Genomic DNA, 20,280 nt, shown 5'->3' on the forward strand with positions numbered 1-20,280 from the left:
CTGTGTGTTCAAGCAAGCATTTTTTCAAAAAGGTAGCATGAATCCGAGCTTTTCCCAAGGGATTCAGAAAACCCATTTTTTCCCCCTAAAAGCAAGAAAAGCCAAGGTTGGTCACTTATCCCGCAGAAGCAGAGCACCTCTAAAATAAACGTTCCCTTCCGTAGTTGGAAATGAATTGATGACAAGGAGGAGGGGCGTCGTTCTTTAGGGAGATCCTGAGCGCCTGACGCAGAATGAAGTGGGTGTGAAGACTATGCCTGAAATAGCTTCATCAGCATTTCAAACGGGGGCAAGGTAGGCGTAGGTGGTGTGACTTCTGGCTGGAGACCTCTGGAAAGCAGATGGGGAGGAGGGAGGAAAAGCCACTTGCATACCACCTAAAATTGTGTTCCCTACAGTGCAGAGCCACACTTTTATGTAAAAATGGAAGTGCAGGTAACACAAGTAGTCAGCACAGAAAAAAATCTCGCTAAAAAACTCCGTAAGAACACAAGCTACTGAAGATCAAAATTCCTAGGCCTTTAAGAGACAGTGAAAGTAGGGGAAAAAAATGCCTAAGCTCCATCAGCAGACTGTTTCAGCACAGTGAGCTGGGATAGCAAATGGATCTACTGGTGGAAGCAAACGGGAAGGAAGGAAAGTTCTCGCTCACGCTGTGAAAACACACAGACGGAGATTAAGAAAATCATTTGCTTTAATGTTTGGTCCTCCATCGTCTCAGTGTTGCTCTTCTCAAAGGGGAAACAGGAGCTCCGCATCATGATGGCGGGTTGAGGTCTCCGGTCAGGGGAAGAGGAAGGGCAGCCCCGGCGAGCGGAGGGGCCCCGAGCACACGCAGGCGTCCTGCTTTTCCTTCTAAAGTGCTTGAACAGAGCTGCTGGGCCTCGGAAGACTGGGCCTGTCTCGCAGTGGGCTGCAGATGGGAGCTCCTAAGGAGAGCCAGCCCTGGAGAAGGCTCCAGCCCTGCAGGGACAGCAGCATCCCTGCCCTTGGGCCAGAGCTTGCCCCAAGGACCCCAGACTGAAGGAGCAGCAGAGGTGACCCCACCATGGACGGAAGGTGACCCACTGTGCAGAGTGGTTTACTCGGCAGACCCCGCACACAAAACACGGGAGCATCGGGCATCCCTGCAGTACTTGTGGAGACTGAAAGTTCAGATCTGGAACTTTCTCTGGGGTGACATGGCAGCCTTTTCTTCCTCCTCGCTGTGCTCTGATGACAGCCATGGCGAGTCCAGGTGCTGGGTGGTCATCACGGGTGCGTCTCACTGCCAAGACTCTGCAAAGAACAACATGCACCTTATTGATATGCTTATGGATAAATGTACACCCAGCACGTGCTGCCCACAGGCAGTCCTGGACCATTTGGCACAGGTGAGAACCAGACTCTTTTCCCGAGGACATCTGGACAGCCCTTCATTATTGAGCAGACTTGAGTCGGTCCTGGCACAGGGGTCTCAGCCTGGTACCCAACCCCTCTTGCTCTGCAAGGCGAATTTAAGTAGAGTGTGGACATAGATGTTGTCATGGTATCCATTATCATAACTAACCTAAGACACCACTCATTCAAATGAAGCTAGATGTTAAAGAGTGCGTCCATTTGAAGAAAAGTACGAAGTTAATACCAGTACAGATGGTCTAGAGATGGAGCAGATGGCAAGAGAGGCATGGGACCGCCTGGGCCGATGGCACACAGAAACGCATCGGGCGCTCTCAGCACTGGTACCAGGGGCAGGTGAGGTTTGGCGCTGGGATCCTCCTGCCTGCTGGGAGTTCAGGAGGTGGCCTACCTGCTCGTAATCTTCCACATATTTGTATTTCTTCTCCCGATAGTAGTATCTCTTCTTCATGCAGTAGAGGACTATGACATCACACAGCACTGTCGCCTGAATGCAGCACAGGGCGAGAAAGAACGAGCCAGGATGCTTGGGCCCCTCTTACTCCGTGCACGCCCTTCCTGCGGAGCCTGGGGTCTTTCAGGGAAAGGAAAGTCTCCTGTCTCTCGGGAGGAGGTTAGGCCTTAGGGGCGAGATCTTGGAGAAGTAAAGGTGGAGGCTGGTGGGGATGGGGAAGGGGAACAAGTCTGGGGTCAAGAGGAAGAACCAGGACGCCAGGGGAGGGTGTCAACTCGCCGTGCTAACCACTCGCTGAGGAGGGCCCCAGCCCCGGGGGGTGGCCAGAGAGGTCTGAGTCACTCACCACCCCTAAGAGTGCCAAGCCGGAGCCGATGTTGATCATGGTTGGGATGATGTCAAATTTCCCGGCCTGCAAATGATGGGAGAAAAAGAAAAAGGAGTTGGGTGGGGGTAGGGAGAAAGTCCCTTTGCTCTGGCCAACACAGAGGAGGACCAGTGGGCTCTGAACGAGGGCAGCCAGCGGCCCCGCTACCTTTCCAAACACGATGATGTCGAAACGGATGCCGTAGGCTTTGATGAGTGTGCGGTGCTCGGTGCCGGTCGGGTCGTGGTAGTACTTGGCAAACCTGGGAAAGGAGGCCGGTTAGAGGGAAAAGGCACAGGGCGGCTGAGACGGTGGCCGACCTGCTTGCTGCAGAGGCCCGGGGCAAGGGGTGTCGGGGCGGAACTCCCGAGGCTCTGGTGGCGTTGGCATGATTCCCTCTGCCTGTTGAGCGGACCACACTCAGCACCTCAGGGCCTCTCCCGGCAAACGTGAGCCGCGCAGGAGGGCTGGCCCGCTGAGGAGGGGGGCGCCAGGGCCCACAGGGCAGAGGGTCGGAATGCTGGCCAAGGGCCACGTGAAGAGATCCTCCCTCCACAGTCACTCTCACCTTCTGTGACTTCAAACTGGAACTTTTTGCTCTGAGAGGCCTTCCTGACATAGCCGAGCCCTCTGCTTCTCTCGAGGAGACGCTGGCCACTAACAGAACGTGACCAGCCAGCAACAATCTCCAGGGCTGCTTTGTGAGTGGGGGACCGAGCATCAGCAGAGGATTATTTTTTCTAAAGAGCCATCGATCCATCAGTCGGAGGAGTGGATAAACAAAATGTGGCATGTCCACACAATGGCCTTACAAAAAGATGAAGTAGTGATAAATGCTACAACACAAATGAACCTTGAAAAAAAAAAACATGATGCTAAGTGAAAGAAGCCAGTCACAGAAGGCCACACGTTGTATAAGTCCATTCATATGAACGTCCGGAAGAGGCAAACCCCTGGAAGGCAGACTACTGATTACCAGGGGCTGAGGTAGATGGGGAGAGAGAGGTGACAGCTAGAAGGCCCAGGGTTTCTTTCTGAGGTGATGAAAACGTGTTAAAATTGACTATGGTAATAGTCGCACAACTCTGTGCATATACTAAAAACAACTGAATTCTAACACTTTGCACGGAGGAACTGTGTAGTATGTGAATTATAGCTCAATAAGCCACCTAAAAAGAATACGAGGGGGGATGGTGGCAGGACAGCCACCGAGACCGATACCATTTGATGCCTGTGTTACACAGGGCAGCCACGAGGAGCCTAAGCTCTCGGCCTGTGATCTGTCTGGCCCACAACTTCCATGCCACAGTCCAGGCCTGCGAACCCGGGTGGGGCCCAATGCTGGCAGAGGTTGGAGGGATGGGTGTCCTCCTGAGGGTCCCATTGGCTTCTCTCCGTTCTGGGGTCCCAATCCAAACCTGAGGTTTTCCACGGTGGTTCCTATGAGAACTGTGTAACTGCAGAGATGGAGCAATGCAAATGTGACTCCCTTCCTAGGGAAAAATGCAAGTATCTGCCCTGCTATCATGAGACCAGATGGTTCAACAGGACAGCAGATCCTGCATGCACTTGATTCTACCACTAGAGGGAGACAAGTGCGGCCCAAGAGCACCGCGGACCTGCTCAGGTGGTCCCTCCTGGGGCTTGTGTCTGAGAGTGGCTGCAAGTGTGGAAGATACCACAAAGGGCACATGAAAATATATGTGGCAACAGAGTTTACTGCCTCAAGAAAGTGCCAAATATGACCCTGGTCCCATGGCCCTCTTATCAGCCTACTAGCCGTACTGGTTTGAATATTGTCCCCCAAATTCATGTCTGCCCAGAACCTGTGAACATGACCTTACTTGGAAATAGGATCTTTGCAGATGTAATTAGTTAAGATGAAGCCGTGCTGGATTAGGGTGGACCCCGAATTTGAGATGCCTGGTGTCCATAAGAGAGAGGACACAGACACAGACACGGAAGAGAAGGCCATGTGACGACAGAGCCAGAGACTGGGGGCGTGCACCTCCAAGCCAAGGACCACCAAGGATCGTCGGGAGCCACCAGAAGCTGGAAGAGGCAAGGAAGGAGCCTGGCTGGCTGGCACATTCATTTTGGGCTTCTAGCCTCCAGAACTAAGAGAATAGATTCTTGCCATTTCAAGCCACCCAGTTTGTGGCCACGTGTTACGGCAGCTCTAGGGGACGAACACCCAGAGCCTCCAGCAGGAAGGTACCAGCAAAGGCTTTTCCTGAGGCTAAAACCTGTGACCCCTGCACCCTGGAGATTCAGCAGCCAATCTGTGGGTCAGGCCCAAGAGGCCCCTGGACTGGAAGACCACAAGCTCATCCACTCCTCAAAACGAGTGAGCGGAGGCCTTGGCTGGGGCTGGCCCCAGTTCAGCAGACAGCCTCTCTCGGGTGCTGCGCAAATGGTTTTCTGAGGCAGGAGGAGGCAAGGAGGGCTTTCACAGGCCAGGGGGCCCCGAGCCCTGCTGGGACCACTCTCCCTGGAGCACGCCTTTCCCCCGCCCTAGGGGTGCTGCCTGAGTGCTGGTCTCTGGTGGGCGCGGAGGCCCCCACTGGGGAGTGATCCAGCTACCGTCACCTCTAACACGTGAGAAACAGGGCCCCAGCTCACGGCCACCTGAAATTGTAGCCTGGGGACACGTTGTGGTCCACGTCCCGGGTGTCCAGGCGGCGGAAGGAGTACTTGGGCAGGCAGAGGGAGGCGGCTCTGTCCAGGTTGCAGTCCCATTTGATCTGGATGCCCATGATGCCCCCCTGAGGATTGTGAGCAAAGACGGAGCAAGCTTTCCTCAGAGCCCGTTCTGGAAGCAGATGTGTCAGAGACCGGGTCAGAGAAGGCAGGCCCGGCACCTACCTCGACGGCCATGTCCTGGAAGCTGTGCCCTGCGTCCTCCACTATTTTGCCAAGTCGGAATATGGGGCAGAAGGGATCTGTTGCAGCATCATAAATGCATGATTTGAGGTGGGCAGTGGTGATGTTGGGAAGAATATTCCTCCTACAGTCGGGAGGAAGCAGAACATAGGAGCAAGGAAACCTCACAGAAGAGCCGGATGTTCCTCCAAGATACTGGCGAACTCACCCGGCTGGCCAGCACTTACTTGCTGAAGTTAAATTTGGGGTACCAGATGTTGTTCTTGACCAAAAGAGTGAAGTTTTCTGCAGCCTTTAAAAAAGCAGGTCTGAAAAAAATTGTAACACGTTGTTAATAAAAGTACAAACATACGCACACTTATAACATACCTAGGTAATGTTTTTTAAAAGCACAAACACGTGTGTCTGACAATGTCGTTTTGTCAAGAAAAAAGTGAAACATTTCCAGCATTTTGTGCATGCACACTAGGTCAAGAGAGGAGACTGTAAAGGGAAGCTTCTGGTTTCTTCCTGTCAGGGAAGGGCAGGGCCTCTTCCCCGAGGCGGCAAGAATTTAAAAACCTGAGGAACAGCTAACATCATGAGGGCTGGTGCCTGGTGACCTCACTAGAACTCATTCTCCAGCAGCTGCTGGGTTTCAGGCCTTACCTCCCTCAGGTGTTCCCAGGACTGCTCAGCAGATCCGGCTTTACAAGCGAAAGCGAAGGTCAATTCACCTACAGGCTGGGTCCTGACCGCTTAGAAGTACAGGAAGAGTGCGTGTCTGCTGGTGCACCACCTGCTCGCGGAAGCGTCACGGCAGCGCCTCCTGACAGTGTGGCTGAAGCTGTCCCCAGGGGCACCCCACCGTGTTGGTGGGTTTCTATGGGAGACGCTGGCCCCGGAGGCTGACCTCTGTTGGGGGGGCCTCCCCTGATCTGGGTGGAATCTTCGAGGTCAGGAACAACACCAGCAGTCCTTCCCACCCACCCTGAGAGAGGAGCAAGGCCAGTGCAAAGGCCACACAACCAGGACAGCTGAGCCTCTCGCCACAGCTGACAAGGAAAGGCCTTGACGAGGCATTTGGGGCTTCAAGTTTCCTCGTCCCTGTGTCAGGAGCATGGATTATATCAGGGTTTCCTGTCATTCCCTACACCACGGCCTTCCCCCACTTCCGTGTACCTCACACGCAATACCCGTCATTAAGATTAACCTATCTTTAAGAAAAATTGAGGTGAAATTCAAAGAACATAGAACTAACCATTTTAAAGTGTTCGACACATTCGCAGTGTTGTACAACATCGCCACTGTCTGGTTCCAGAACATTTTTGTCGTCCCCTAAGGAAACTGCTTACCCATTAAGCAGTTACTGTCCGTTCTCCCCTCTGCTCAGCCCTGGGGAACCATCAATCTACTTTCTGTCTCTACGGATTTGTCTATACTGGATATTTCATGTGGATGGAATCAGATAGTATGTGACTTTTCTGTGTCTGGCTTCTTTCACTCAGCATCATGTCTTCAGGGATCATCTACGTGGCAGCACGTGCCAGAGCACATTCCTTTTTATGGCTGAATAACATTCCATTGTACGTGTTCACCACCATCTGTTGATGGACATTTGGGTTATTTTCCACCTTCAGGATCAACTCACTTTTTTATTGACATTCATTATGAAATAAAACTTTCCATCAGGACCATAAAAATATTGTTTGCCACAAGTCAGGGGTCTTCATTCTAATAAGTATAACAAAGTCAGAACAATGTTACTACAAGTTGTGGTTAATACCTTTGTCTGCCCCAGGTGCAGAACCTGGGGCTTCCTCTTGGTGAGAAATGGAATCAGCAAGGGACAGAAAGGTACTGAAGATAATCCAAGCCAGGATTTCCTCGTTGATATCAGCTAGGGGCTGAATAAGAGTGGAAATGGGAATGGCTTTCTCCGTGGGACTCAATGTTATTTCATGTATTTTGTGTGCACTTAAAACTCATCCTGCACTGGATTAGATCTAGAACCATGCTGTCCGGTGAAAATACACTGCGAGACACAAACCTTACTGTAATTTAAAGTTTCCAAGTTGCCACATTAAAAAGTAAAAAGAAACAAGTGCAGGTAACTTTTCTATAATAACCCAATATACTTAAAATATTACTCCAACAAGTAAACAACATAGAATGTTATTAATGAGATACTGCATTTAAAAAAAAATAATAAGTCTTCAGAATCTGGAGTGTAGTTTACTCTGAAAGCTCATTTTGGATCCAGCAAACACATTTCAAGTGCTCGGGAGCGGCATGTGGCCACTGGCTCCTGTATTGAGATTCTCTCCAGCTCTAAAATGTTAGGATTCCTTGTCGCCAAGTATTTCATTCCCTGGCCTGAGCTGCTGCCCTCAGCAATCTCTACATCAGTGGTTCTCAGCCTTGCCTTCTGTTACAATACACCCACGATGAGGTTCACGCGGTTACCCGCTCCCTTGGGCTTATCTAGGCCTGAGTCTGAACTCTGAGCAGGAAAGGCCTGGGTGGCAAGCAATTCTAAGAGCGTTAGCTTGAACTCCACCCACTCACAGCACAGCAGATCGTACCCAGGAAGAATGTTACTCCAGGCCACCCTCGAACCTACTCTAGTTTATAAAACACACTTTAAGAGACATTAATAATTCTCCTGACCAGCATCTGTTCCCCCTTTTTCTGGTAACAGAATCGCACATTTCTGCTAGAAGCCACACCTCCCCCACTCCCGGCCTGTGTCATTTGGGTGGGTGGTCTGACTCCACCCCTAGCTGGAAAGGCACGTGACCCAGGACCACAAGCAAAATCCATCCCCAGCCGCAGTGATGGGCTGGAAGGGCTGACAGAGATGGTGAAGCTGTGAAGATGGACAGGACTAGAATCTCTATGGGCAGCTAGCTGGGCAGGGAGACCTGGGACTACACGCTGGGTCCTGCAGATGGAACCAACACGGAGAGGGAAGCAGAGCCAACAGATGGAGGCTCCGACGCTGTCCTTTGAGCCCCAGATCTAGCCATGCTTGGATCTCTGTGGTTAGTTGAACAATAAACTGCCCACCGCATGTGTGCCTGCGTGCGTGCGTGCGTGTGTGTACACACCTGTTTAAGGCACTGAGAACTGTTTCCTGTCAGTTACTTGCAAGTGACAGAGTCCTAACATAGGTATGTCATCTGCACTCTTATCATGAGTGATAAACACTGTGGCCCTCTCGCCCCTGATGGTTGCTGCCTTGTGGCTGAAAACCACCACCCTAGAGAAGCCTGACTACACAGAGTCACCAAGAGCACAAAGCCATGACACTCAGGCTTCACTCCCCAGCCGCCTCCCTCAGGTCCGAGACCAGGTCACTTCCGTCCCTTGGGCAGGACTCACTTTGGCACTTGTGCGTCGTCCTCCACCGGGCACCAGGCTGCCACCTCGCATGTCTTCACCGTCTCGTTGAACAGCACGCACCTTCCTGTTGCGACTCCTAGAGGGGTGAGGGAGACCCAGGTGTACGGGGGTCTCCTACTTTCTACCTCTGTGAGGCAGATTGGAAGCTCGCCTCCTATGCAAAATTCTATGCAATCAATCTCAAGCTATTCCAATTCTGGGGTTTAGACAGCGTCCAGAAAATCGAATTGGAGGAAGAGAGTTGCCTGAGTCCCAGCCACATCTCTGCTTTCCCAGTGACAGGGCTCGGGTGACACGCAGCCACAGTACAGGGCAGGATCTGGGCGCAGATGACAGACGTGACTGTTGAGTGGGTCTTGGGACCCATTCTGGACACGAGGCTCACCCAGGGTCACTCACTGGGGAGTGTGGGGGATTTCTTCATCCTGGAGATTTCTCTATGAGAGGAGCCCACAGGCAGGCAATCTGGTCGGGGACCGCCCTCCCCAGGCTAAGCATCTACTGAAGGGTCAGGGCCGGGGGCTCGTACCGCTACTTTGGGTGCCTGCAGAGCCAGCGGCACAGTCGGCATCTGATTTACACACAGTTTTCTTATCTGGAATCTGGAAAAAGACGAACCAGTGAAAACAGGTTTCACGTGGCCTGGACCCACCCACTTCAGGATAGGCTTGGAGAGGGGGCAGTGAGGCCCAAGGCTCTTCATGGAGAAGCTGCCTACCTCAGGACAGAGGCCCTGGGTCTGGTTCACCGTGAAGATCATGTTGGTCATGATGAAGAGGGAGTTTTCCTCCTGCAGAGCAGGCAGAGGGGAAAGAGCACAGCGTGTTACCTTCAGAGGAGCCAGGCAGAGCCACGAGGAGAGTCAGATGTTCCTTCATGAGACGGTGCCTTTCACTTCTCCCAAATGCCAGGCAGAAAGCTATTAAAAACACTAATCTTATGGTCTCCTGTACTCTCCTATGAGAGTTTACAACCTAACTGAAAACAGGGACTCAAACAAATACTTGCATACATGTGTTCACAGAGCATCATTTATAATAGCCCAAAGGTGGAAACAACCCAGTGTCTATGGACAGATGAGTGGATAAACAAATTCTGGTCTGTGCCTGTAATGGACTATGGCTCAGCCATAAAAAGGAGTGAAGCACTGACACGTGCTACAATGTGGATGAGCCTCAGAAACAGGATGCTGGGTCAAAGAAGCCGGACATAAAAGGCCACAGAGTGAACAATTCCATTGATGTGAAATGTCCAGAATAGACAAATCCAGAAAGTAGATTAGTGGTTTCATGGGGGTGAGGGGAAAGGCGGAAAAGGGAGTGACTGCTTAATGACTGGGGGGTTTCCTTTTAGACTGATGAAAATGTTCTGGAATTAAACTGGGGTAATGGTTACATAACCTGGTGAATGTACTAAATGTCACCGAATTTTTCATTTTGAACTTGTTACCATTATGACACATGAATTTCTGACATGTTGAGGGAAAAGAGCCAATAAGTGCTCAGAATACCCTCTGCCAACCATATTACCCTGAGGCTCAAAAACACGAGGCCTCCAAGGTCTCAAATTTGGCTGGTTTTCTTTCCTAAGAGGAACTAAAATAAATACATAAAACATTTTAGAGAAGACCCAGTCAGGGTTAGCAATTGATACTTTTCCCTTTGAGAAGGGACTATTCCCAAGTATGAAGGTGCTAAATGGTTGATTTAAAGTTTCGGGAGAGCAGTTTGCTTGGGGGTGAGACTGAAGAATTGCTGATAATGACCTCCCAGTATGAGGGATAAAAGACAAGGACCCCTGCAAATTCTAGTTGGACCTCCCCCTCCCTGGAGACTGGCATTCTAAAATGAAATGCTCTCAGTGTTTCAGGATCCTGACAAGAGCAGAGTCAGCGCTGGGAGCCATTAGGGAGACTCTGGGACCAAGAGGTCTGTAGGCATCTCCACCCCTCGGCCTGACAAGGCGGTGGAAGTTCTGGGAATAGTCGGCCTCTTTCTTTTCTTCCTTTCTTTCTTTTTTTAATGGAGGTACTGGGGATTGAACCCGATACCTTGTGCATGCTAAGCACACACTCTACCACTGAGCTATTGCCCTTCCCCCTAGCTGGCATCTTACAGAGAAAGGACTAGACCAAAGCATGTTGGGAGAGGAGGAAATGGCCACAAAAGGAGGCATGAGGATGCGGCAGGAGGTCCGGGTCTGACTCCTGGGTCCCCGCCATGCTCCCAGGTGTTCTGTGTATAGACACACTGCTTGCCTTGTATTTACATCTCTCCTGACTTAGACCTGAACTGGTCAGTGTGGTTTATTTTTAGTTTCCTATTTCTTATTGATTTTAAGTTTAGGGAAATTTCAGCCTGGAGATGAGCCAAGTAGGTGTGGTACAAACAGATGTCTGGGCTCCATCTCTGCAGGAGCAGCAGGCCACCGTGAAAGCTCACGAAGAGAGCCCTGTGGTACTCACACAGCCCCCAGCTCCAGTCCGACAAGGAAGGCAGAGTTACTATGTGTTCCTTTCCACTGAGGGGCTGAAGCGGGGGGCCGTACCCTTCCCTGGGTCTAGTGAACAGTCTGAGTGTGATATTCCCAGAGCTTGCTGGGACGAGGCCGAGGCTTCCTGGGAAGCAGAGGTCCTTCTGTTGAGACGGGGCATGCCAACAGGACCAGCTACCTCCAGCAAACTATGAGTCCCCTGTTCCATTTGACCTTTATGGGTCATCAGCTCTGGCTTCTCTCTGGGCACCCCAAGAGGTCCTTCCCTTGAGGAGGCAAGGGGAATATGAACACACTTGAAGAAAAAGGAGTTTCTGAAGTCCTTGCTCTGAGCCAAGAGTTGGCAGCTTATCTGCATTTGGCCACCTCAGTCACCCTAGCACAGGAGCAATTTGGTTAAAGAGAGTCAATATTTAACTTGGAGCTTTCTGGATTAGCAGACAGGAGACTAAGATGATGCATCAAACAATTTCTTCCCTCCCCTTTGTTCCTGATGGAATCCTATTTGGGCCTGTCTGTTTCCTTCTTATTTGGCTTCGGGTCTCTAATCGCTGATAAAAGTTTTAACACTGTGAAAAAAGATTTACCTTGTGGTTTTACAATAAAGGAAATACAAAATGTGGAAAGGTGACCGTTCCACCTGAATTTCCCCCAAGATTTAAAACATTTGCTTTTTCACCTTTCAGGGGCTGAGACAGAAGGAGTTTTCCATATGGAAAGCTTCTTATTTTTAAGCCAGCAATGTTTTAGGGCTGAAGAAACATAGCCAACTAATATTACCTGTTAGACCCTAAGCCATAATGAGATCTGTCTGCACTGCTTTCTTGGACTAAAACAATCAGTCTGGGCATTGGTGATGTTAGAACTCTGGAAATGCCAGTCACTAGACAAGGATGCAAAATTGAAGGGAAAGCAGCTAACTAGTGGCTTGAGCGTTAGACAGTCACACTGGGAGGTTTACCTGAGGTGGAATCACGTAATCAGCCACATCCCAGATCCGGAATCCAAGTTTAGAGGTGTTGGTTACAGTCACACCCTTGGCTTTGGTGGTTACTGAACTGACCACAGAGTCCGTTTCCTGGTAGCCTTTTTCCCACACAAACACCCACCTACAAAATCAAACAGGCCTCTTATATTGTCATTAGGTTAATTCTGCTTCTTGTCCTTCTGACTTGCTGCATGATGTTCTTTGGCTGGGGGTGGGAGAACTTTGCCCTAAACGTCTCAGTCTTTGCTCTTCACTTCCCATTCTGATGGTCTGCTGACCGAAACCAAAGTTTGGGATTTCCATTTTCTTCCTTTTGGGTCTGTGGCTTCCTATCTTTTCCTTTGAGCACCATATGGTAACCCAAGATAATAGGTCATTAGGATTCCATGAGTTTGAATTAATGCTAGGTACAGCTTAACAAACAACCCAACCCAAAAATGGGCAGAAGACCTAAACAAGCAATTCTCCAATGAAGACATACAAATGCCCAATAGGCACATGAAAAAATGCTCCATATCGCTAATTATCAGAGAAATGCAAATCAAAACTACAATGAGGTTATCACCTCACACCAGTCAGAATGGCCATCATTCAAAAGTCCACAAACAATAATGCTGGAGAGGCTATTGGAGAAAAGGGAACCCTCCTACACTGTTGGTGGGAATGCAGTTTGGTGCAGCCATTATGGAAAACAGCATGGAGAGTCCTCAAAAAACTAAAAATAGACTTACCATATGATCCAGCAATCCCACTCCTGGGCATATATCTGGAGGGAACTCTAATTTGAAAAGATACATGCACCCCAATGTTCATAGCAACACTATTTACAATAGCCAAGACATGGAAGCACCCTAAATATCCACTGACAGATGACTAGATAGAGAAGCTGTGATATATTTATACAATGAAATACTACTCAGCCATAAAAAAGAATAAAATAATGCCATTGGCAGCAACGTGGATGGATCTGGAGATCATTCTAAGTGAAGTAAGTGAGAAAGAGAAAGAAAAATACCATATGATATCACTCATATGTGGAATCTAAACAAAGAAAAAAGAAGACACCAATGAACTTATCTACAAAGCAGAAACAGACTCACAGACAGAGTAAACAAACTTATGGTTACCAAGGGGGTAAAGGGGGTGGGAAGGGATAAATTGGGAGTTCCAAGATTCCTGCGGATACCAAAATCCAAGGATGCTCAAGTACCTTACATAAAACAGTGTAGTATTTGTATATAACCTATGCACATCCTCTCTTATATTTTAAATCATCTCTGGATTACTTGTAATACCTAATTCAACAAAAAAAGCTATGTAAATAGTTGTCAGTAAGCAGAAAATTCAAACTTTACTTTCTGGAATTTTCTTGAAAAAATATTTTCAATCCATGGTTGACTGACTCTGTGGATACAGAGCCCGAAGATACGGAGAGCCGACTGGACAGTGAGTTGCTGAGTCAGAGACACATAGTTTCACACCAATCATGTGAATAACTTACCTCATCATGGGACTGATAACAGAATTAGGTAACTAAGAAATGAGTGTTCAGTCTCTTTTCTGAGGAAGGATAACAGGTCACTATGAGCAAAAGAGACCACAATTACACCGAGATGAACAGAGTCAGGAAGTGAAGAGACAAGTTTTTGTTTTTTTTTTAAGTCCTTAATTCAGATCCTGAGTCAGATTTGATCACAGCAAGGTAGATAAAAGCAAAGCATTTAACTGCTTAAAAAATCCTCACAATCAAGACAGAGGACATTCCACAGGAATCCTAGGAAGCTGCACAGCCCAACAGAAACATAACATGAGCCACACATTTCAACATTTCTAGTGGCCACGTTAAAAAGTAAAAAGAAGTAGGTAAAATTAATTTTAGTGATATATTTTATGTAAGTCAATATATCCAATATATTTTAACATGTTATCTATGTAATATGTATTAACGTGATATTTAAGTTTTTTTGGTACTATGTTCTCAACATCTGGTGTGCATTTTACAGTGACAGCACATCTCGATTTGGAGTAGGAACACTTCACGTGCTCAACAGCCACATGTGACTAGTGGCTACCATACTGTACAAGTGCAGATATACTTTCTGAATCTAGAACTTTACACATACCCTAAACTAGATGTCAAAGAACTTTACAGATACCCATGAACAGCAAAAGCCAAAAGGAAAAAGCTGCATGATAGCACCAGATTCCAAATGCTTCAGGTCCAACCCAGCAATGTGAATTTAACCAGCTCGAAGTGGGTCTCAAAATTTAAGGGTGCATCATAATCACTGGGGCGGGGGGCAAGGAGTTGGTGGTGATGGTACTTAATGCAACTTAATGAGTCCAAAGTAGGCCAGGTAGTTCTGATGTAGAGTCCATACCTGGAAAGGCATTTTATTGAATACCATCAGTACCTACTGCTGCTCCGCTGATAGATGGCAGAAGCCAAACCTGCCAGATCATGTGAATTCTCTTGGGCAGTGTTAACAGATTCCATGCCTAACCCCAGGGTCAGGGGTGGGGGTGGGGTCTGTTAAGTTTAAACAATCCCTCAAATGAGTCTTCAGGTCGGTTTAGGTAGGTTTGGGAAACACTAGGACACTGGTTCCTAAACTTTGCTGCACATCAGAATTACTTGGGGAGCTGGTCATACTCTAGAGCAGATGAATCAGAAGATCTGGGTAGGGTAGCAATCAATAAATATTTTAAAAAAGATTTCCAAATGGTTCTATGTGCAGTTTGGGGATCGCTGCATTAGGCCTTTTAAGAAAAGGAACATTGGAGCAGATAACGTCTGTCAGTTCAGCAGCTGTAGACACCGTAACACCACAGGTGGGTCTTGAAAGCAGGCCCATTTGGTAAATTAATTTCCACTTTTTTTTCAAGTTTTATTCCATTGTAATGGCTGCATCAATTAAAACTAAGCACTTGGTGAGGACTGATGGTGGCAGGGCATATAAAGAAGGCAGCATGGGAAATGATGAGGATAAGGCAAGCACCTTTACCAAAAACCCCAACCGTCCCACAAAACGAAGGAATTGAATTTTAAGTGATTTTTGAAACTGTGACCTATTATCTTGGGTTACCATATGGTGCTCAAAGGAAAAGGCAGGAAGCCACAGACCCAAAAGGAAGAAAATGTAAACCCCAAACTTTGGTTTCGGTCAGCAGACCATCAGAATGGGAAGTGAAGAGCAAAGACTGAGACGTTTAGGGCAAAGTTCTCCCACCCCCAGCCAAAGGACATCATGGAGCAAGTCAGAAGGACAAGAAGCAGAATTAGCGAGGATCAAGGTGTAGTCAGGCTTTGCTTTTAAGACTGAACATCACAGCAGCCTCTTGGCCCCGGGCCCGGCACAGAGCCTGTCCGCCTGGTGGCTAGGGTCCGGGGGAGGGATATGTCACCAGCCTCCGGTCGCTGTCCCCTGCACCCCACCTGGAGGGCGCTCGCGGCTCACCCGAGGATTTAGGCCGGGACGAGCAGGTGCATGGCCGGGACCCAGAGGGGGACTTCCCGGCCGTCGGTCACCCCCCCGTCCCCAGGGCCCCACGGGGCCGGCGCCCGCGGCCGCGCTCACCCGATGACGTAGGCCAGGATGAGCAGCTGCACCGCCCGGTTCATGAGCCCCACTTTACGGCTGCGGATGAGCACGATGCGCGGCGTGTCGTACTCGAATAGGAAGGCGGCCAGCGCCGCGCAGCAGCCCGCCATGGCCCGCGCCTCCGCCGCCGCCCCCGGCCGCCCTGCTCCGCGCTCTGGGCCCGGCCGCCAGACCCGCCGCCGCGTCCCTGCCCCGGAGCCCCGCCCAGGAGGCCGGGCCGGCCCGCGGCGCCACCGTTCGCGGTGAGGAGGGCCCGGAAGGAGGCGGCGCTGGCCCGCGGGGGAGGGGGCCGGGCGGAAGGCCGACCTGCCCTCGGTACGAGTGCTGCCTTAGGAGGGCCGGGGGACGAGCGGCCTTCTCAGAGGGTTTAGGGCCCGAGAAGAAGGGGCGACCTCCTCCTTGGGGTCGAGTGACAACCCCCCCCAACACCACCTCAGGAGAGGGGTAGAGGAATAATGACTGCCCGGAGAGGGCGTGGTGGAACGAGCCACCCCCTCAAAGGAGATGGGCTCTAAGGGGAAGGGTTGACCTCTCCTTCGGAAACGAATGACCCTATCAAGAGAGTCAGGAAGGACCAGTGACCTGAGGGGAGACAGAGCGCTCAAGGAGAGAGTGACCTCCCTCAGGAATGCGATAACCCCCTCAGAGGGGCGGGGAAGGGTAATGAGCGACCCCACTGGAGTGTCCAGGAGTGACCGTGGGTGGGTGCACGGGGCAGGCTAAGAGAAAGAGCAGTCCCTCGGCAAGTGCAAAATCAGGCAGCTGTAATGGGGCGCAGCGCTGCCTTCTCAACCGCTGGGGGAAAAGCTTAAATATCCAGAACCCTAGGAGCCCCTGGTGGAGTCACACACGCAATAAAATACCCCTCTTGGAATTGAAGCCAGGTCACATCCCTATTCCAATTCAGATGCTTCCTTAGTTGCAGGACAGGGGAGGACGCAGCCTGAGCCTTGTGAGGGGTTTCTGTAACCATTCTTGGCACTGAGAACGTTTTATCATAACTTTAGGGAGAATTGGAAAATAGAGGGAAGGTGGAAGAATCGCCCACAGTTTCACTACTTGAACATAATTTCCCACGTTTGTTCATTCCCGTCAGGTATGTTTTCATAGGTAGGTTTTATATTTAGTTTCATTAATTCATTCAACAAGTATTAATAAGCACCTTCAATATACCAGGCACTGTCCAGTGAACAGAACAAACCTAAACATCGTGTCTTCGTGACTAACAAAATCTAGCAGATAATTGTGTATACAAATTTAATTTGTAGTCATAGTCAACGATGGTGCTTTTCAATTCCTGATTCACACTACTTGTTTTCCATGTTACTGCAGACTTGTCATAACTATAATTTTTAATCTATGAATTGAAAAGACTTTGGCTATGATGCTAGGTTCCAAGAGATGAAAAATGTACTGTCACCGGTAATGGGGGCATTAAAACAAATGTTTGTATGAATGTAGCAAATTAGAGGTGTGAGGCACTGCCTGAGGCCACGAGTGCTAAATAAAGAGCCCAATTAAAAAAAAAAAAAAGTTCCTACAAAAAGCAGAGCCAAGAACTCCAAAAAGCTCATCAGTCTGGGACCATTTAGTTGAGAGGCCAGCATTGGCTGACCTTGATGCATATTAGGGCATCATTTGGTTGTAGCCTGGTAAGAAAGATAATTACAGTGGCCTCAAGCCACAAAAGGCCAGTCAGATGAAGCTGTATCCTTTGTTCAGGAATATCTTCAATGAAAAAAATGTTTAAATTAGATGTTCAGGCATTTATAGATTCATGAGTCACTTATTTGGCACATAGACATTGTGAAATACGTCATTGTATAACATGACAGCTACATGTGCTCCAAATGTATAATTATACGCACCTCCAGAAACAGCGCATCCCCTAAATAAAGAACAAGTTGGTAGCAAAAGTAAGGAATAAATTACTTTATAATCTTACTGTTATTTTCTCCATGGAGTCCTTGCAACTGAAGCCATTGTGGAACATAAAAGAAAAAAAAACCTGACTCTTATCTAAAAGGCCATATGCTGGTCATATCTGCTAGATCAGTGCATCTCAACTTTATCAGACCCAATGTCCCTTTAAAATGAAATATTTTCTGATATCCTGTTAGGAGCCCTAAAAGAAATTATTATGAAATATAAGCTGTCTACATTTATATATATATTTTCATAATAATTAATGTTTGGCTTTTCCTGTGCTTGTTGGCCATTTGTACGTCTTTGGAGAAATGTCTGATCAGATCCTTTGCCCACTTTTAAACTGGGTTATTTGTCTATTTTTAGTTGTAAGAGTTCTTTATATATTCCAGGTGCAATTCCTTATCAGATACGTGATCTGCAAATGTTTTTCCCCATTCAGTGGGTAGGGAGAATTACACCTTGTTGAAATGGAGAAAATGGGAAGTATGATATTCTTGCAGGTGAACTGTACCTTTTTCTGTAATTGGGTCTTGAAATCTCAGCACATTTGACACTTGGTTTTTAGGATGTAAAAAGACAGACACTACATCCTTTGATAGGCAACAGAGAATAGAAGGTGGATAGGGAAAAATGCCTATGAATACAAGAAGTGATGGAGTAGTTTTGAGGGATTGTACCTGATATTACTGAAAAACGGAGGCGTTCAGGAGTGGATACGATGTGTGCCAGGCACTGGGATATATATAAGATTCTGTATTACGCAACCTTAGGTGAATTATTTACTTTTTGGGAGTCTGTTTCTTTATATGTAAAATGGGAATCAGTGTTACTGTGTCAAGTATGAAGTCATCTTTATGATAGTAATAACAACAACTAAAAGTTTTATAGGCTTCCTTTCATTCAGTCTCATATGAACCATGAGGTGGGCACCGAGGAGTAAAACTGAGACTTAGAATCTGCAAGCGGTTGAGTCAGGATTTGCATACATGTCTATATGATCCCAGAACCTTTGCTCTTAACTGTTACATTATATAGTTTTTAAATGCTGTGAAGTTATTTTTGTCCACTCTAAACATCGTGTTATATTATGTGGGACTATTTTTATGGTTCCATTGCTTGGTGTGTAATGTAAGTTTAAGGGATAATGAGGATTGTGGGGGTTACCTTGAAATGGGAGAAGTCGTGCTCGTGGAGATGATAGTTGTTGGAACCCCCATACGTTTCATCATGTTCCCTAATATTAGCATAAGGTATAATCAAATATCTTTTCAAATTTACTTAGAAACTGTTACGTACCTAAATATTTGGAAAGATTACCCTCAGGAAAATAAGACCCAAAGATACAGTCCCGTTCATGTCAAGTCTGATTACTGTCTAAGATGATGTCAGTAATTACTGTGGGAGGCAGAATAATGACCCCGCCTGAGGATATCCATGTGCTAATCCCCAGAACCTCTGAATACGTTACCTTATATGGCAAAAGGGACTTTGCAGATGTGATTAAGTTAAGATATTTGAGATGGGGAGAGTGTCTTGGATTATCCAGATGAGTTTAATGACAAGGGTTCTTAAAAAATGGAAGAGAGGGGCTGAAGAGTCAGAGTCAGCAAAGACCTGTGACAACAGAAGTGTGATACTGCTAGTTGTAGGCCCTGAGCAAAGCAGTGAAGCTGGAAGCCAGGAGACGTGAATTCCCTCCAGTGCTTCCAGAAGGAGCACAGCCCTGCCAGCACCTTGATTTTAGCCCACAAGACCCATTTTGGATTTCTGATCTCCAGAACTGTAAAGTAATCCATTTGTATTTTCTAAAGCCACTAAATTCATGGCGGTTTGTTAGTGCACCAAAAGGAAACTAATATAGTTAGCTAACTCCATAGAAACATTATAAACATAAGATTCTTAATTCAGTTAAGTTACAAAGAATTTAATTTACTAACTTTAGTCATTAATCTTTGGACAGTTTGATTTATTTTCTTTTGGAAGGATTTTGCTGTGTGTTTTTCTACATATACTTAAATACGTGACAAGAGACCAGAGCTTGAGGGAGAAGTACAAAGCTAACTCAGTTAGGAAAATCATCATCTGCCCCCACAAAATATTTTTTATAAGCATAGAAAATAAATCTCTCGCCCAAACAAAATAAGAGCTTAAAAAAATTCAAGACTGTGTGAATTTAGATTTTTTTTCACTTAAAAATTAAGTGGAAAAATAAAGATTTTTTTAACAGTAGAAATGTTTCCCTCACTTAGTGTTCTTTGTGACATTTTTGTGGAAACTAGATGGGAATCCTACTCAGTGGTAGAAAAAAACTGATACTATGATAGGTAATGCAAAGAGACACAGGTTGCAAAGGGCATATTTTTAACTTGAAAAGTTTACAGCACATTGAATCCCACTCAGGGTGTCTTGCTGCGTATGGTACAGCTTCAAGCAAGGGAGGTAAATCCTTAGGTGATTGATAAACGTACTAGTTTGCCTGGGACTGAGAAATTTCCTAGGACATGCGACTTTGAGCGCTAAAACTGGGAGAGTCTCGGCAAACAGGATGAGTGGGTGACCCCCGGGAGGTGTAAGTCAACTAGCTTCAGGAAGGCTCATGATAGCATAGATTGTGGGCCAGAGCCCTGCAGGCCATTGACACGCCCCCCTACTCCCTTTGTCTGCCTCAAGCTTCACTCTCTGGAGACTGGTGCTGGTTAAACCAGAATTAGACCTGTTTGAAAAAGATAAAGGTCTTTTGCAAGAAGCAGGGAGGCTTTACAAGAAATGTAGCCTCTAAACC

At 47.7% G+C, this 20,280-nt stretch overlaps 2 protein-coding genes across 15 annotated transcripts in view; one reads left to right on the plus strand and one right to left on the minus strand.

Annotated features, from left to right (window-relative positions):
* Positions 1–676: 676 nt before the first annotated feature.
* P2RX4 (purinergic receptor P2X 4) lies at positions 677–15,798 on the minus strand. 3 transcript variants are annotated; one of them, XM_074356603.1, is made up of 12 exons: positions 15,546–15,798; positions 11,941–12,088; positions 9,205–9,276; positions 9,016–9,088; positions 8,466–8,562; positions 5,330–5,410; positions 5,085–5,226; positions 4,848–4,984; positions 2,388–2,481; positions 2,199–2,264; positions 1,790–1,885; positions 677–1,278 (listed from the first exon to the last, which is right to left on the minus strand). In XM_074356603.1, the coding sequence occupies exons 1-12, from the start codon at positions 15,677–15,679 to the stop codon at positions 1,252–1,254; spliced, it is 1,167 nt and encodes a 388-aa protein (XP_074212704.1). In that variant the 5' UTR covers positions 15,680–15,798; the 3' UTR covers positions 677–1,251. The 3 variants fall into 3 exon arrangements, 2 of the variants coding, with proteins under 2 accessions (XP_074212704.1, XP_074212705.1); XM_074356604.1 differs by lacking the exons at positions 677–1,278; positions 1,790–1,885 and adding an exon at positions 1,891–1,972 and having other exon boundaries at positions 15,546–15,688; XR_012503709.1 differs by lacking the exons at positions 677–1,278; positions 1,790–1,885; positions 2,199–2,264 and adding an exon at positions 2,788–3,072 and having other exon boundaries at positions 2,387–2,481; positions 15,546–15,688.
* Positions 15,673–20,280, plus strand: part of IFT81 (intraflagellar transport 81) — a 158,273-nt gene continuing 153,665 nt past the window's right edge. For 6 of the 12 annotated variants that reach the window (XR_006720016.2, XR_012503708.1, XM_045506479.2 and 3 more), the window contains exons 1-2: positions 15,747–15,884; positions 16,577–16,665. The gene's annotated coding sequence lies outside the window, so the exon portion shown is untranslated. Of the gene's footprint in view, positions 15,885–16,576; positions 16,680–20,280 lie in introns of all 12 variants that reach the window. The other 6 variants (XM_074356595.1, XM_074356596.1, XM_045506480.2 and 3 more) reach the window with 3 other exon arrangements.

Source organism: Camelus bactrianus, chromosome 32, assembly GCF_048773025.1.
Source record: "Camelus bactrianus isolate YW-2024 breed Bactrian camel chromosome 32, ASM4877302v1, whole genome shotgun sequence".
Classification (NCBI taxonomy): Eukaryota; Metazoa; Chordata; class Mammalia; order Artiodactyla; family Camelidae; genus Camelus; species Camelus bactrianus.